We start from the raw sequence: 17,894 nt of genomic DNA on the forward strand, positions 1-17,894 counted from the left end.
TAATTGCTTCTAATTGATGTGGAAGATATTCACTAAGCTGTATCCTTAATTACAGAATATTTACAACTACTCCTAACAATTTCTTTGCTGATTCAGTTTTGCTTTTTCTTTTTCCCCCGTTGGCGGTGAAGAACATTAATGTGAGATTCAACCACTCTGTTTTGAGCTCATTGTAGTCTCTGTTTGGCATGATGATCTGTAAGGGGTTTTAGGAAGTGCAAATCCTTTCAGACCACATGGTTTGTTGTCAACCAAACAGAAGTGCCCTTCAGTTTTCAACCTTGTTCTTGAAACTCATTTTCTTCTCAAGCCACATGAAATATAGGACACCTTTTGTACAGCAGCAATTAATGGGGCAAGAACTGTCCCAGTGGATTCTAGCTGGTTAGGTTGACCAACTCTTAAACCACACATGTCCTATCTGGCCTAAATTTAATGCACTTGTTTCCCATCTAACACAACTCTTTGCCTGATAGAGGGGAAATGGCAGAAATATGAAGTCTGCAAGAAATAAAAGAAGGATCTTGGAGCAATTCATACAACCTATTTATGTGTTAGAGGATTAAATGAGCTTAATTAAGAAATCAGCGCCACTTTATGGTAGTATTACTCATCTTCATATACATATATCTGATCATATAAGGAGTGAGATAGGGCCAGTTGAATATCCAACTTCTTTTTAGGCCATATTATTGTAGATTATGGTATTTAGGGAAGACACCTTTTAACAAAGGGTTTTTTTTTTTTTTTTTTTTTTTTTTTTGGGGGGGGGATACTGTAACTGGTCTAAGGGTACCTAATTAACTATGTACTACATCCCACATTTGCTATCACTTAGAGTTGGAAAAAGAGGGAGAGAGATCACTAATAGGTGCAGAAGAAAATGGAGAATTCCAATAGAGTAGCTCTTCAACCATCTGCATAGCAGCTCTGTTTTCTTCATCCAATGGCTTACTTATTCCTAGTTCAGAAGAAGATGAAGAGGATGTAAAACCAGAGGATGATGATAGAGACCAAGAATTCATACTCTCATGGCTTTGATGAGGCTCCTCCTTCTTCCCAAGCTCAATTTTTGTTATCCAATTAGAACCTGAATTTTTTCCTGATCTTTTTTGCCATACTCCAATATGACAATTATCGTTATCGAGCCTCAGACAGGTCATGGAAGGTGCTGGATATTTGCAACATTTCCTCAGCTTTGCATTGAGCACAGTGGACAGTGTTGATGAAGAAGATAAGGGGAATTTCTTGTCATTACTGTTGTTAACATGATTCTCCTTCACTATTGGGAAGTTTGTTTTTGCAACTTGACCATTCATCAAGATTGCTGCTTCATCATATGCTCTTGCTGCTTCCTCTGCTGTCTCAAATGTTCCGAGCCATATCCTTTTCTTCCTATAAGCAGAAAGACTTGGTCTCTTAGAACAGAATGAGATCATGTATACAAAGATTTGGAAAATCAAGAAACATTAAATTGTAGGGGAAAGTTGGCATTTTTATAGCACTAGTAAAGATACAGTGTAGCAGCATTTTCATATCCTGGAGAAAATACTCAGAGCAAAAGAATGTGGGAAAGTTAATAAGTAGGAGTGCTTCTGTACTTATAGTTTTGGTTGTGGGGTGGGGGAGTGAACTTACAGCAAAGGGTGGCGAATTTCAGAAACCCAAGAGCCCCACTGGCGTTGTCTGACACCTTTGAACTTCTTTGATTGTACCATGTTCTTCTCTGTCACAGAATATTAATATTTGTAAGAAAAATTAAACCAAAAAAAAAAAAGAAAAGTTGCAGAAGTTCTGATAAAGGGAGACACAGAAATGAATGATGAAATGAGGGTTAGATGAGAAGAATTAAAGCCATTACAGAGAGTGGTGTCGGTAGAGGAGGAAGATGAGTTTAGTAATGGAATTTATAGAGAAGGTAGGTAAAGTCTACAAAGTACACTATAGATCAAATGTTCATTTTCTGGTCCAATAAATATAAATAACTCTCTTACATTGCCGGTCCCTACCCGAATAAAGAAGATTTTCAGTAGGTTGACAGTTAGCGTAAAACTAGTCAATTTATGATGAATCCTCATGATACATAAATGTATTTGATTATGGCGGGCTTAAATGAAGTGACATGAACTGTGATTATTCATAATAGCTGAAAATAACTTTCTATATATATATATATATATATATATATATATATATATATATATATATATATATATGTGTGTTTAAAAAGATGATCACTTGGGGGGGGGAGTGGAGGGAGTTGGAGAGTGCAATAAAAGAGTTCACCTGCTCATCTATAATCTCTTGACTGAACCTTAATAGCCATAACTGCAGGGGAGTAAATGAGAAAGTAATACATAGGACAAAGTTTTTGCCAACATTTGAGTGGAAAAAGAAGAAACGGGCTTCTTCTTTTCTTCTCCATTCTCCATCTTTTTCAAACTCTACTGAACTTCTAACTTTAATTACCAAGTAATACACACTGTCATCTTTATGGAAACCTAATACTTTCCTCAAGTATGGATGCAGCTTTCCATTTTTGACATTACTAAGGAATATTTTAAACTCCTAACTATATTTGGTTGGTAGATATGGTGAAATTAAGTAGGAACGGAAAGGGAGAAAGAGGGGACTTTGATACTTGTTACAATGATGAAGAAGGGAATCAAATTAGCATGTTTTCTAGGAATTTCCAAATTGTATTCCGTTGTTAAAACATAGAAAACAGTCAATGAATAGTGTGAATGTAAGAAAAGAAAGAAGATATAGGTGTCCACTTAGCAGTACTGTTTTAGTTTATTATTACTCCATCTTATTAAGCGGAGTAATTGCGTGGTATTAATTATTAGGGGTGCACAAAAATAATCGATAAATCGCACCAAACTGATAATCCGAGTCAAAACGGAAAAAAATACCCGATGTGGTGTGGTTTGATTTGGTTTGGTATTGAAAAATAAAATCCGACCATAATTGATTTGGTTTGATTTTAACTTAAAAAACGTCAAACCGAAACCAAATTAACCCGATAGTACATTTATATAATTTTAAAAAATATTTTATACATATAAATATTTATTGTAATGTAATTTATAAATATTTCTTAAACTTTTTCACAATTTTATTTTTTAACGTATTATTTCAAGTTTAGACTTAACATTCTTGAATGGTAAATAAATTTTATAGCCCATAAATGTAGTAACTCAAACAAAGTTCAAATCAATACTAATGCTAACAAAAGAAATTCAATTCAATATTAGGAATGACGGTAGTGTTGGATAATTATTTTAATTTTACATTGGTTTATAATGAAAATGCATAACTTAGTTTATCTTTTTCTTTAGTGCTTAGTTATGTAATTAATATTAGTATTTATTAGCTATACTTATTTTAGCATGACCTATATAGTATTTTTAGATTATGTTAATTTTCATTATGGATTATTAATTAGCAATATTTATTTTATGTAATTTTATTATTTTATCTTTGTTATTGAATATTTTATTATAATGCTATGACTTATCTCATATTATTGTGTTAGTTTCTTGAAAAACACATTATATAGTTGTATTTTACTAGGACTTAAGAAATATTTGGAGCACAAGTTGCATATTTTATGTTATGAAGACTTTACCGGAAAAAAACCTGAAAACCCAAAAACTCGAGATTGAAAAATCCGACTTTGTTGGTTTGGTTTGGTTTATAAATTTAAAACCCGACACCATTGGTTTGGTTTGATAATTGAAAAATACGAACCAACCCGACCTATGTACACCCTTATTAATTATGATAATATGACATGAGAACTGCTAATCTAAGAACAATACTCATCCTGCCACAGATAAGTACATAAATTCAAGGAAACATTTTGTAGATATTGTATGGGTCAAAATTACCTTTGACATGATCAAAGTGTATTAGCATTAAGAAGGCCCTCGTGGGCTGCCACGTGTCACCAGTACGACTTCAATAAAGGCATGCCCAAGGTCGAAGTGGTCTCTAAAACATGAAGGGCAGAGCTGATGAAGCTATTGAAGATCAAGGTCGAAGTGTTAGCGAAGATAAAGGTCGAGGTCAAGCACTTACCATAGACATAGTGAATAACAACTAGTTTTATAATAAGACATCAAAAGAGAATATTCTAATGGATATTCTCTATACCTGTACTATTAGGTTTTTTTTAGGTATGTGTTCCCTATAAATAGAAAAGAGATACAAGGATAGGGGACATAAAATATTCATTTATAAGAAAATACCTTTTTCCTAAGATTCTTGCCTAACTTTTCCACTCGATCCAAGAACAATCTCAACATTCGAAGGCTCATCAATCATTCATCATTGTCAGAATGAATATCCATAGATCTCACCCCTTTTCGGGTGTTTCACACGTTCTTATTTACTTAAATGACATTCATTGTTATTTATTGTTACTTAATGATATTTCCCTCTTTTTGGGACATTAGATATTGTTAGTATTGTCAACATTTATTGCAATTCAGATAATATACATATTATCTAACTACAAAATCAGTTAACATATCTTTTAGACATTAATATTGGCTAAGATTTACTCTATTTTATTAAATCTAATTCGGTAAACCCAGATCTAAATTTTGGGTCAAACAATTTATCTCCATTTGTGGGGACTTCTTAGCTAATCTTTTGGTTTCTTTTAGATCTACAACTCACGTGAGTTGCTAACCTAACAAATCACAAGGTTTTTCTCTTTCTCTACACGTACTAAAATTTACATGGCAGGTAACCAAGGAGACATGACTAAAGTGACAGGTGACATCCCTGGAAGCCTCATGAATGATATCAACACGAGTTATGAAATGTTGGGTGATGACGTGACACCAATCGCCCCCCTGGCGCGATAGGTCACCTCACCCCATTGTAGCACGACAAAACCAAATGGAAAAGGGGCCTCGACGTCCACAGGAGAGGGGACGCCACCGGCCATGAAAATGCTCCTCGAAACGTGGTTGACCGATACATTAGTAAGCGTGCTCAACAAACAAGGTCCATGCATGACCATAGAGACCGCAAGAGCCCAAACGGTACAACGAGCATACGAACATGGCGACCAACCAGACCCTCCAACGCCAGGTATAACTCATAATATTACTAACAATGCAGGTGACGACGTCCTCGCCGTTGTTCTGAGGAGAATGAAAGAAAAGGAGAATGAGAACAAAACTCTCAGAGACTAAATAAAAGAACACCAAGAATGGGTCGACAAGATACCGGGTGCCCCTAAGCTAGTGCCAAAGAGGGACACCGGAAGATTTGTAGAGCAGCTGTATAGCGAGGAAGCAACCCCACATGCCATACCAAAGACCTTTAAAGTGCCACCATATCTCAGGATTTATGACGGAACAACTGACCTCGAAGATCACGTGACTCATTAGGCCACCGCCGTGAAGGGCAACGATATCACCAAGGAATAAGTGTCCTCTATTTTGCTGAAGAAATTTGGCGAAACCATCACTGGAGGGGTGTTAACATGGTATCCACGGCTACCATCCAGCTCTATAGAAGTCTTCGAATAAATGGCCGACAAGTTCGTGACGGCGCACAACGGGACCAAGAAAGATGAAACAAGAGTAAACGACATATTCGCCATCAAGCAATCCCTAGGAGAGGGACTAAGGGACTTCTCCGCCCGATTCAACAGGGTAAGGATGACCTTACCAAATGTGTCCGAAGGGATGGCAGTCGCAGCCTTTCAGAACGGGTTGAGTAGAGAGGCTTCAAGAGCGACCAGAAAGTTGCTGAGCCAGTTGATGAAGTACCTTCCAACCACTTGGGACGAAATTCATAATGCTTATTGTGTCGAAGTCCAAGCAGATGATGACGACCTTAACAGACCAACTCGACGGCTCATCTCAGTACAAGCTGAGCCCAGGAGAGAACAAAGAGATAACATAAGGAGGGATCACCCAGTCTCACGGCCAAACAGGAAATGACATCAGCCTTACGTCAGGGTCCCCGCCCCTCCTTCCTTCTGCTATGATGATGGACCATCTAAGCCGAGGATGGGGACTCACAGGAACGAGAGAGGTATGCCCCTTGTTATCTACAAACAATTTTTGTGTGTCTCCTACATATATAGTCTACGCCCTGGATAAATTCGGAACGAAGGTGAAGTTTCTGCCAAAGATGAGGTCCGACCCAAGTACTAGAAAATCTGACGCCCTCTGCGAATTCCACTAGGAACATGGGCACAAGACAGAAGATTGCATCACCCTAAGGCAAGAGGTTGTGAACATGTTACAGCAAGGACACCTCAAAGAGCGACAAGGGGAGGAACACCTTCGCCAGGGGTCGAGAACGTCAAGACCCGCCAAAGCTGCCCGCACCATCATGATTATTGGCGGCAACGACGATGCCTCCATCAATGGTATTAAGTTCACCGCTACCCACAAGCTCAAAAGATAGATCACCCACGAACGGTATGACAAACTCGAAGAAAGTATCATTTTCTAAAAGTTAGATGCCAACAGTTTGACTTTCCCCCACAACAATGCTCTTGTCATTACTTTACAAATTTTAGATACTGATGTTAAGCATATCATGGTGGATGACGGGAGTGGATCATACGTTATCCATCCTCGAGTCCTCACCCAGATGAGACCCAAGGACAAGATAGTGCCACACTGCATCACACTAACTGGCTTTAACAATTCAATCTTTATGATCGAGTTGCTTTTTTGGAGGCCGAGAAGGCCCAACTGCTTGCGCGGCCTTCTTCGTCTAATGCTTATGGATTCCCCAATGACCCCTGTGATATGTATGAAGAATGGACTCATGTCGATGCCCGACTGGATGTGTTTCATGAGTTGCATGCGACGGGCACCATTTCTGGGGCGGCCTTTAAGGATGCTCGGGTCAAGGCTTGCGGGGCTTGGCTTTCTTGTGGCTACGACCCTTCTACGCCTCGGCATGGTGAAGAGGATGAGGATAAGGAGGATTCCATGGATCATCTTGAGGAGGATACCTGTTACGATACTATTTACCCTCAGGGAGAGGATGGAGAGGACGCTGGAGGCCAGGACGGTGATGGTGTTGACGGTCATGGTGGTGACATTGCTAAAGGTCGGGCTGATGAAGCCATTATGGGTCATGATGGCAATGTCCAGTAGTTTTTTTAAACATTTTTTGTGTTTTTGTTTGGCGTCCCCAAGATCCTTCATAAACTTTTATCTATGAATATCAAAGTTGATTATTTCTTTCACTTGTGCCTTTCTTATTTGTCGTGATTTGTTTATGTACTTGAATGTTTTGCTCCTTTATATTTTTTGTTGTTGTCCTCTAGCTGATTGTAGTCCTTGGGTTGAATAACCATATACCGAATCGTCCCTTTATCTGTATAAATTGAGTACGTCTCATTAGTTGAGGACCGATAGGTATTATTTGAACTTGGTCGATATTAACCTTTTGTTAAATCGTGGACGGGGGGCGGTAGGTCTTTGTTTGAACTTGGTCGAACTTAACATTTTGTTTGGTTGAATTGAACCTTCTATCGAGACGTGATTGAGGACCGATAGACATTTTCGAGCTTACTCAAACTTTGTCCTTTCGTTATGTCGTGGCCGAGGGCTGGAAGATATTTATCCAAGTGTGGCCGAATTTGACCTTTTATCTAGTTGTGACTGAGGGCCGGTAGGTGTTTGTTCGAGCGTGGTCGAATTTGACCTTTTATCAAGTCATGGCCGAGGGCTAGTAGGTATTTATTTGAGCGTGGTCGAATTTGACCTTTTATCAAATCACGGCCGAGGGCCTGTAGGTGTTGTTCGAGCATGGTTGAACTTGACCTTTTGTTAAATCACGGTCGAGGGCCGGTAGGTGTTTTGTTTAGATAGTTTTGATAAACGTAAGTTTCTATTACTTTGACATTGTTGCTCTAATTACATAATTGGAGAAAGTTACAAACATTGGTCATTGGCTGGCATTACAGTCCCAGTCCCAGTATGTCTAGTCCCTTCATTGTTCAACTTGGAGAGCCTTGAGGATTCAGACAATGAAAGAGAAATCAGTATGTTCTTCGCATACTTCGACTCGAAGTGTCTCTTATGTCGCCTCATTAAAAACCTCCTTGAGAAAATCCTAATGGGACAAAACTCAAGTGAGGGAAAACGAGTACGACTTGGGGACACTTCTTCATTTTAAAAGTTGAAGTATTTGGGGTGGCTGATGTTCCAATTGTTTGGTAATTGTTTTCCTTCCATTGTCTCTAGTTGGAACGAACCCTTATTTTCTTTTTCTGTAATTTTGTACGGATCGTCCTAATTTGCCTTCTCGTGGATCTTTACTTGCTTGGGTTTTGCCTTTGAGTACATAGTCTACGACTTTGAGTGGCCGGACCTTTGCCTTCTTATTGTAGTAACATTCCACTTTCTTCTTTTGGGCGACCATTCTTATGTACGCCATGTCTCTTCGTTCGTAGATCTCATCGAGATCTTGCCTTCTACTCTCGTCATTATTGGTGCCCCTTTCATGGGAGTACTTTAGGCTAGGATCTCCGGCCTCGACTGGTATAACTGCTTTGATTCCGTAGACCATAGAATAGGGTGTCTCTCCTGTGCTTGTCTTTGGGGTGGTTTTATATGCCCACAATACTTCTGGGATTATTTCTGGCCATAGTCCTGGCGTCTTCGAGTGTTTTCTTCATGATGTTTAATATGGACTTGTTGAAGGATTCTGCCTGCCCGTTGCCCACCGGGTGATAAGGGGTTGAAAGTATCCTCGTAATGTATCGTTTCTCGAGGAAATCAACAATTTTCTTTCCCATGAACTAAGGTCCATTGTCGCAGCTGATCTCTTTAGGTAAGCCGAATCGACAGATGATGTTTTTCCATATGAAGGTGATTACTTCTTGCTCGCGTATTTGGGCGAACACTCCTGCTTCTACACATTTAGAGAAATAGTCAGTTAAAACCAAAAGAAATCGTACATTACCTCGCCCTGCCGGGAGGGGGCCCATGATGTCCATTCCCCACTTGATGAACAACCATGGAGAGGTGACTGAGTGGAGATGTTCGCATGCTTGGTGAATTATTGGGGCATATTTCTGACATTGTTCGCATTTTTTCAAATATTTTGAGTCTTTTTTCATCATGGGCTAGTAGTATCCTACCCGTATGAGGCACATAACGAGTGCTCGACACTAGAATGAGCATCGCAATGGCCTTCATGGACCTCTTCAAGAACCCACTCACTTTGGTTTGGACCCAAACACTTAGCCAGAGGGCCGCTGTGTGTTCTCTTGTATAAGTCGTTATGAAGGAGGTTGTATCTTGCTGCTTGCATTCTTAGTTTTTAGCTTCTTTTTTGTCGTTTAGAAGCGTGTCATCCTGTAAGTAGGTGATAATTCAATTATGCCAATCCCAAGTTAAACTTACAGATCTTACCTCGATTTGGTCTAACGACGAGTTGAGTAGGTGGACTACACTTTTATCCCCGGTTATGATGCTTTTGGTGGTTGCAACCAGTTTGGCAAGGCCGTCTGCTTCAACATTCTGGGCTCGCGGGATCTGGTAGAGCTGGCATTCGTCGAAATTGGGGAGCAACTTACAGATCTCTATTTGATATTTTTGAAACCTTTGTTCTTTGATTTGGAAAATCCTTGTGACTTGGTTGACTACGAGCTGTGAATCACAACGAAATTTCAACCGCTTAGCCCCATATTTAAGTACTAGTCTCAATCTTGAAATTAAGACCTCATACTCGGCCTCGTTGTTAGTCATATCGGGACACCTTATGGACTGGCGAATTACTTTGCCGGTAGGGATCTCGAGTACGAGTCCCAGTCCGAATCCAGAAACATTGGATGGACCCACATGTCTTCTGTTTGAAGAGAAACTTGGGCGGCTTCCTTCTCGACCTCAAGCATTATCTTTGCATTGAAGTCTGCGATGAAGTCGGCGAGCACTTGCGACTTTATCATTGTTTGAGGCTGATATGTGATATCGTGCTCGCTTAGCTCGATGGCACACTTGGCTAGCCTTCCCGACAATTCGGGTCTATGCAGAATGCTTCTTAAAGTAAAAGTGGTAACGACCAAGATAGGGTGGCACTAGAAATAGGGTCTAAGCTTTCGTGAAGCTACGACCAATGCGAGGGTCAGTTTCTCGAGGTGTGGGTACCTCGTCTCGGCGTTGACGACTATTTTACTAATGTAATCAATGGGAGATTGCGTACCTTGACTTTCTCGGACCAAGACTGCACTTATTTCCACTCCAGAGATGGTGAGCTAGATGAGGAGGTGTTCAACGGGTTCAGGCTTCAAGAGCAGGGGTGGTGAGAACAGATACACCTTTAGTTCTCACAGAGCTTGTACACAATCGGGTGTCCACTCGAGGCCATTATCCTTTTTGAGTATGCCAAACAATCTGTGACATCTATCGGATGACTGCGAGATAAATCTCGATAGGGCGGCGATTCGACCAGTCAACCTTTAGACCTGTTTCTTAGTATTCAGTTGCTTAGGTATCCCTTCGATAGCTTTGATTTGGTTTGGGTTAATTATACCTTGTTGTGACACTAAGAAACCTAAAAACTTCCCCGAGGCTACGCTAAATGCGCATTTATTTTGGTTTAGTTTCATCTCGTACCGTCTTAGTTTGTCGAATTCTTCCCTTAAGTGGTCGATATGATCCTCTCTCCTTACGGATTTGACCAGCATATCGTCGATATATACCTCCATGGTATTACCTAGTTGGTCTTTGAACATTCTTCTGACCAATCTCTGATAGGTGGCTTTTGTGTTTTCAACCCGAACAGCATGACCCTAAAATAATATGTTCCTCGGTGGGTGATGAAGTGGTTTTCTCCTAGTCCTCTTCTTCCATGAGTATCTGGTTATAGACGGAGTATGCGTCCAAGAAACTCAGCAGCTCGTGCCTGGCCATTGCGTCGATGAGTTGGTCGATATGTGGCAATGTGAATGAGTCTTTCGGGTATGCTTTGTTTACGTTTGTGAAGTCTACACACATCCTCAATTTCCCATTTTTATATTTGACCATCACCATGTTAGCTATCCATTTGGGATATTTTGACTCCGCGACGGAGCCATTTTCTAATAACTTTTCCACCTCCTTGTGGACGGCATCATTGATGGTGGGCTTAAACTTTCGTCTGACCTGCCTTACCGGGGATATAATGGGCCGACGTTCAACTTATGTGTGGCGATCTTCTTGGGGATGCTCGGCATATCTGCATGGCTGAAGGCGAACAAATCTGTGTTAGATATTAAAACTTGACTAAATTTACCTGGTTCTTAGAGTTTGCAGCCGATGTATGCCTTTTTACCGGGATCGATGAGATCTAATTGAACGGGTTCAAGGTCTATTATAGTTGAGTCCGCGACTTCGACTGTTTCAGGGTTCGTGATGTCGTCCCTGGGCTCTTCTTGTGTCGACCTTAACCTTGTTGATTGCTATGCTTATTTTTCCTTATCTTTCCTTTGTTGGGTCGTCAATCCATCCATGGCGATGTGGTAGCATTCCCGGGATGTGCGTTGTTCCCTGCATATGCTGAATATTCCCCAAGGTGTTGGGAACTTTATAACTTAGTATAAGTTGGAGGGGAGCGCTTTCATGGGATATATCCATAGTCGTCCTACTATGGCATTGTATGCAGTGTTTCCTTTTCCATCTCCCCGATCATCTCCTCAAGCTAGTCCTCTTTAGCCCTTACCATTGACAGCTCATTTTCCCGCTCAGAATGAAGGGTTCATTTCGCCAACTCAAGGAACTCCACCCTCCTTCGAGCCTCCGACCGAGAAGAATCCGCCTTCTCAAGATCCTCATGCTTCTCGGTGATCTCACCCTTGAGGGCCTCCATCTGAAACTGACACTCATCTAACTGGCCTTGCAGCTAGGCTACTTGCAGTTGGGTACTGACATTGGGCCTCAATGCCTTTGCTGAGTTCTAGCTCCTCCTCCTCCTTATCTTTTAACGTCCCCTCAAGAATGCTGAAACACTCCACAACCGCCATCAGCTTTTCATTTTTTTAAAAATCCTCCCTCAAAGCCAGTACGTCGCCTCCTTTGTGAAATTGACCCCAGAGCTTCCGATACTTTCCACGGCATATTGTATACTTATCTTTCAGTTTCACATAAATTTCTTTATGCCTCTTTTCCCACCGAGCACTCTCAATCTCTAGAATGCCCGTCTACAAAATGAAGAAAAGGTGTTAGAACTTGCAAAGAAACTACGGCATAAGGAAAGGAACAGACGATAATTGTACTTATCGTGAGAGCGATACCAGAAATATTATTCGACAAGGTACCGTCGTTTATCTTCTCGAGGGTAATGCCCTCTACTTCAGAATGGAGAGGACCAAGAGCAGGAATTACACGTTCTGTATTTACAAGCATATTACAATCCATTGGGATTGTAATAGTCCTAGATCCCCCCTCCAACCTCACCTCAAGTTGAATGAGACCCTAATCAATCATCCTTAACTCATCTAGATCCATGTCAGAATCATATCCGGCGTCCTCCTCAGCAACAGTCTTTCCTCTATCACCGGCAGACAAGGAGACATCTACTACAGCCCTAGAGGACAAAGCCTCCTCTTGCCTTGGAAGTGCGAGGCCGTCGTCAAGTGCCCCCTTTGACCGTCTCCCCCTCGAGACATACCAGTGCATCCACATTCATCTCCTCCAAGTGCAGGGCCTCGTAATCCACCCCAGTACTCTCTCTAACATGTATTACAACCGTTTCTCGAAGAACAAAGTCTCCCCTATTACAGTCATCTCTCGAAGAACATGTATTTCTCCCTCCCTCCCCCTATTTACGGCTCTCCTCTTACGAGGCATTAGACCCCCCATCATCAGGGGAGATATCATTATCCTCATCAACCAGCGAAAAACGTTAAGGAGCAGAAGTAGTAGACAGGACAAAGATAGGCTCTTGGAATGTAGTAGCCAAGGCAAGGCACGGAAGGTACTCTAGTTGCAATAGGGGAAGAAGCCGAAGGCGCAATAGCCTTCCTTTGAAAATAAGGCACAAGCGCCCAGCTCATCCCCTTCCTGGGAAAAAGATAAACGTAGAAGTTAGTAGAACGAATCGACAAACAACAAATAGTAAAACGACCATGGCCAAAGAGAAGAAGTTACCTGTCGAAGGAAGAGTCAGCTTGAACTTCTTGAAAAATCTTGACCAAGGAATAAATATAGAAATAGGGCACTTACGTGTGTAGTTTCAATCCTTAGGAAAGCCATCGACCTTAGCAACAACGTCCTCAGTTCTGATGTAAATGAAGTTAAGCCAGAACGGACGAATGGCCTTGTCTTCCGTCTTCACCTTACGTCCACGATGGCGAAGGTTTAACATCGCTCCCCTATAAAATCTAGGGGGGATAGATGCACCAAATGCTGCAGCTTCAGTTCCCGACCATCTCGGCAAATTTTGTCAGCATTATGACAATCTTGTAGAAGTCCGATGCAAGCTGAGAAGGGCAAACGCCGTAGTGACGACAAAATTCTTCCACCAACAGAAGAAGAGGGAATGAATAACCGATGAGGAAGGTGTAGGTGTATAAAGCGCAGTACCTAAGAAGATGAACCTGCACCACGTTCCCTTCAGCCAAGATCAATTCGACGTGGTTGGGAAGACCAAACTTGGCTTTGAATTTTGCCAACTCTTTGGACGTCATCGTTGATAGAAAGATCTCGGGTTCTGCATCCAGTAATTAGGTAAGATCAGACCTGACGTCAGGGTTACAAGGGATTATCTCCTCCACCGACAGGAAAGCTTCATCCTTAGCAGTGGCGGTCTCCCCATGGGAGGGAAACACAACCGCCAAGGGAGCAATGCGACTCCCTTCACCAGCATTTGAGGGCAAGTTTGACATGCTTCAAGATAGTGAAGAAGAATACAAAAGTGAGAAATTGGGGGTGGTGTAGGGCAATGAAACATAGAAAAGAGATTGAGAGAAATAATATTCAGAGAAGAAGGCTGGTATTTCGATAGGTTAGAAGAGCAAAAATTCGAATTCAGGTCCAACAACCTCTAATTATAGAAATCATGGCACCAAACCCGAAATGGCTCATCATCATTGGCACCAAAATTGAAAGCGCAGATCCAATCATGGGTCACACACGAATCGAAGCAACGCATCGAGAATGTAACGACCCAATCGGTCATTTTCAGCTCTAGCATCGTTCGACGGTTTGAGGCCTTGGGTAGCTTTACTTCATGCTTTATGACTTGTACGTGTGGTCGGAATTGAATTTCGGGAAGTTCAGAGTTGATTCGGATGGAAAATTTCAATTTTGGAAGATTTAAGTTGGAAGAATTGACTAAGGTTTGACTTTTGAGTAAACAACCTAGGAATCAGGATGTGAAGGTTCCAATAAGTTCGTATGATAATTTCGGACTTGAGCGTATGTTCGGATTAAGTATCGGATCACCCGGGAGCATTTTGGCGTTTATTATGGAAGGTTGGCATTTTGAAGGTTTAAGAATTTTCTAAGTTTGGTTTGAAGTGGATTTTGGTGTTATCAATTTTCATTTGGGATTCCGAGCCTTAAAATGGGCTCATATTGTGATTCATGACTTGTACGCAAAGTTTGGCGTCATTCCGGAATATTTTGGTATGGTTCGGATGCGTTCGTAGAAGTTTGAAAGTTCGAAAGTTAAAGAAGGATTTCGATCGTCAATTCATAGTTTTGATGTTATTTGGCATGATTTGAAGCCTCGAATAAGTTCGTAATATGTTTTGGGACGCATTGGCATAATTGCTAAATGTCCGGGGGGTCTCGGGTGGATTCCGGATTGTTAACGGATCAGATTTTGGACTTAAGGAAAAAGCTGGGGAATTCTGGTTGCTGGTGCAACCTCTTATGCGAAAGCTTCATTGCAGAAGTGACCTCACAGAAACGGCTGGGAGTAGACTGGGCAGAGGTCACTAGTGCGAAGAAATTCCCGCACCCTTGTGATCGTAGATGCGACCACTGGAGCGCAAATGCTAATTTTGATGGGAAGGCTAGGACCGCAGATGCAGACGAAGTCCGCAGAAGCGGAACCGCACCTGCGAATGAAATATCGTAGAAGCGAAGGCGTAGAAGCGCTGGAGGGGCCGCATATGCGGAGGTTGAGGGGCCTAAAGGGAACTGCAGAAGCGGACTTTGTGCAACAGAAGCGACGCCGCAGAAGCGGCCATTGGCTCCGCAGATGCGAAAAGGTCGCTGGCAGTGTTGTTTTAAGAACGGGATTTGGCCATTTTTCTTGCATTCTCTCTTGGTTTGGGCAATTTTTGGAGAGCTTCAAGTGGAGGTTTTCATCATCTATGTCAAGCTAAGTTATTCCCACCTATTGTAAGTTAAATACATGGATTATATAAGGATTTAAACATGAAAATTAGTAAAAATTGTGGGGGTTTTGGTGGAAAACCTAGAATTTGGTATTTTTGGAATTTGACCATGAAATTAGACATGGAATTAGGAATAAATTATATATTTGAGTTCGTAGTGTTATGGGTAAATATTATCTTCGAAAATATTCGAAATTCGGGCGCGTGGGCCCGAAGGTTGACTTTGTTGACTTTTGAGCGAAGCTGAGAATCATTATAAATTGTTAAATTATACGAATTGGGGTATATTTTGATCGGTTTGCACGTTGTTTGACTAGTTTTGAAGATACGAGCATCGGGTTAAGGTGTTTGAGTGGCGTTGGAGCTGGTTATGGAATTTCGGAGTGAGGTAAGTCTCTTGTCTAACTCTATGAGGGGGAATTACCCCTAGGTGATGTATTTGATATGTGCTACTTATTGCGGGGGCTACGTACCCCCAAGGTGACGAGAGTCCATACGTAGCTAAATTCATGTTATTGTCCAGGTAGACTTAGGTTCACACTTTGTTATAACTGTACTATTTGAGTTGTCCCTTGCCTATTAAATTCCTTTATTTTACATTACGACTTGAGACTAGATTTGCGTAGAGTGATAGACTTGCTATGGTAGAGATTCGACGGGCTTCATGATTAGCCTCGCAATAATTGTACTCCTCTTACGAAGTTCTTCAGCATTATGCATTTTCATCGAAAGGTTTCCCTTAAAATATATAAATCACACGTCTATTCGTGAGTGGAGTTAAGGACCAGTTAAAGCTTCTTATTCTAATAGGATCGGTCCGTTCTCCTCGACAGTATTATAGATACATCTATGGTTTGTGCTGTTCGACCCTCGGTAGTGCGCATATTATGATGGGATCGGGCCGTTTGCCTCGGCACGATTATGTATCACACTCTCATGGAAGCGGGCTATTTGCCTCAGCAATAAAATAGATGTATTTATGATTCGTGTTGTTCGAACCTCGGAAGTGTACATATTATGATGGGATCAGGCCGTACACCTCGTCATTTCTATAAAATACTCCTATGAAATCGTGCAAAATAATTGACAAGAAGCCAGTATATCTATGAGTTTTCCTGATTTGAACTGTGACGACCTATCTGGTGAGGTCCACATATCTAGACTTGTTATTTTGTTTATTTACTTTGACTCACATATGTTTAATTCTATTGTACATGTCGTATTGGACCACTAGTAAGTATCGATGTCGACCTCTCGTCATTACTTCTCTGGGTTAGTCTAGATACTTACTGGGTACGCGTTGATTTACGTACTCATACTCACGTATTGCACTTATTATGCAGGTACATATACGTCTGGTGGTCTTTTGGACGCAAAGGCGCGGCTATTGCAGGGACTTTACCGTAAGCTGCATTCCATGTTACGATCCGCAGCCTGCAGAGTCTCCATCAGAGTTATTTATATTTTTCTATCTAATTTGTATTCCAGACAGACGTTGTATTTTATTATATTTCCTAGTTGATACTCATGCACTTGTGACACCGAGTTTTGAGGGTTACTACGGGTTTTTCATTATTGTAGTTCATGTAATATTATCATTTTACCCTGTGAATTCTATTTTATACTATTTAATTAATAGAAATTATGATTTTAGAAGTAATAAGAATGAGTAATTAAGTTGATCAATTACTGTTGGCTTGCCTGACGGCGGCGTTAGGCGCCATCATGACCTATATTGGATTTTGGGTCGTGACAGCTTCATATCAGAGTATTAGGTTCACTTAGGTCTCACAAGTCATGAGCAAGTCAAGTAGAGTCTTGCTGATCGGTACAGAGACGTCTGTACTTATCTTCGAGAGGCTGCAGGGCTGTTAGGAGCAATTCCCTTCTTGATTCCTCATCGTGCAATTTGATTCCATCAAGGCTTGTGCCTTTATTTCCTTCTTACTCAATCTTATGCGACGTCGGGTGCTTGTTATCAATTGGGCGTCGAGGAGTTGTAATGGTACTGTAGACGGGGGTGCAGGATATTTTTCATTGCGTGTTTGGTCAGGCTATTATCATCGCCTTGCGGAAGGATGTTCTTTTGTTCAAGCTCAGTATATGTATTTCCTATGGTTTCGAGACTGTGCACGGATTGCTATGATGTCTATGTGTTGTTATCACACAATGTTGGCGTTATGGTAGGGTGTTTGTTTATGCGTCGAGGCAGTGAATGACATGAAAGGAGGATTTCCCTGTGCATGATTTAGAGGTTCAACATTTAATTCCAGCAGAGGAAAGGCAATCGGACTATGGATGTTTAGTCTTTGGTTGATGGAGTAACGAGACTTGATATTTTCGAGCGTGGTGGAATTCTCATTTGTGATGTGGTGTCGTCGTCCTTGTTTGAACATATTAAGGTTCACCGGTGTTACGGTCTTCTTTCATTTTCCTTCGGGGCAGGGTGTTGTGAAATAGTGCCTAAGAACCGGTTGTTAGAGATGGCGGTGTGTAGTGGTTTCAGAAATCGGATCGGTGTTTCTAATGCTGAAGGCTTGGGAAAGATGATCTTCTATGAGGTTTAGAGTTG

The 17,894-nt window shown here is 41.3% G+C and overlaps 1 protein-coding gene across 2 annotated transcripts; it reads right to left on the bottom strand.

The window, feature by feature from the left end:
• Positions 1 to 572: 572 nt before the first annotated feature.
• LOC104108998 (ethylene-responsive transcription factor WIN1-like) lies at positions 573 to 1,943 on the bottom strand. Of its 2 annotated transcripts, XM_070182592.1 has the most exons (3): positions 1,862 to 1,943; positions 1,639 to 1,726; positions 573 to 1,395 (listed from the first exon to the last, which is right to left on the bottom strand). In XM_070182592.1, exons 2-3 carry the CDS (start codon positions 1,716 to 1,718, stop codon positions 831 to 833), a joined length of 645 nt encoding a protein of 214 aa, XP_070038693.1. In that variant the 5' UTR covers positions 1,719 to 1,726; positions 1,862 to 1,943; the 3' UTR covers positions 573 to 830. The 2 variants fall into 2 exon arrangements, with proteins under 2 accessions (XP_070038693.1, XP_009616468.2); XM_009618173.4 differs by lacking the exon at positions 1,862 to 1,943 and having other exon boundaries at positions 1,639 to 1,855.
• Positions 1,944 to 17,894: the final 15,951 nt, after the last annotated feature.

The sequence above is a fragment of the Nicotiana tomentosiformis genome, chromosome 8 (assembly GCF_000390325.3).
Source record: "Nicotiana tomentosiformis chromosome 8, ASM39032v3, whole genome shotgun sequence".
NCBI classification, from domain to species: Eukaryota; Viridiplantae; Streptophyta; class Magnoliopsida; order Solanales; family Solanaceae; genus Nicotiana; species Nicotiana tomentosiformis.

Coding starts and splice junctions, on each gene's coding strand:
- LOC104108998 (XM_070182592.1), bottom strand. CDS start 1,718: ATGGTACAATCAAAGAAGTTCAAAGGTGTCAGACAACGCCAGTGGGGC. Junction 1,396..1,638: donor GAAATTCGCCACCCTTTGCT/GTAAGTTCACTC, acceptor TTCTGCTTATAG/GAAGAAAAGGATATGGCTCG.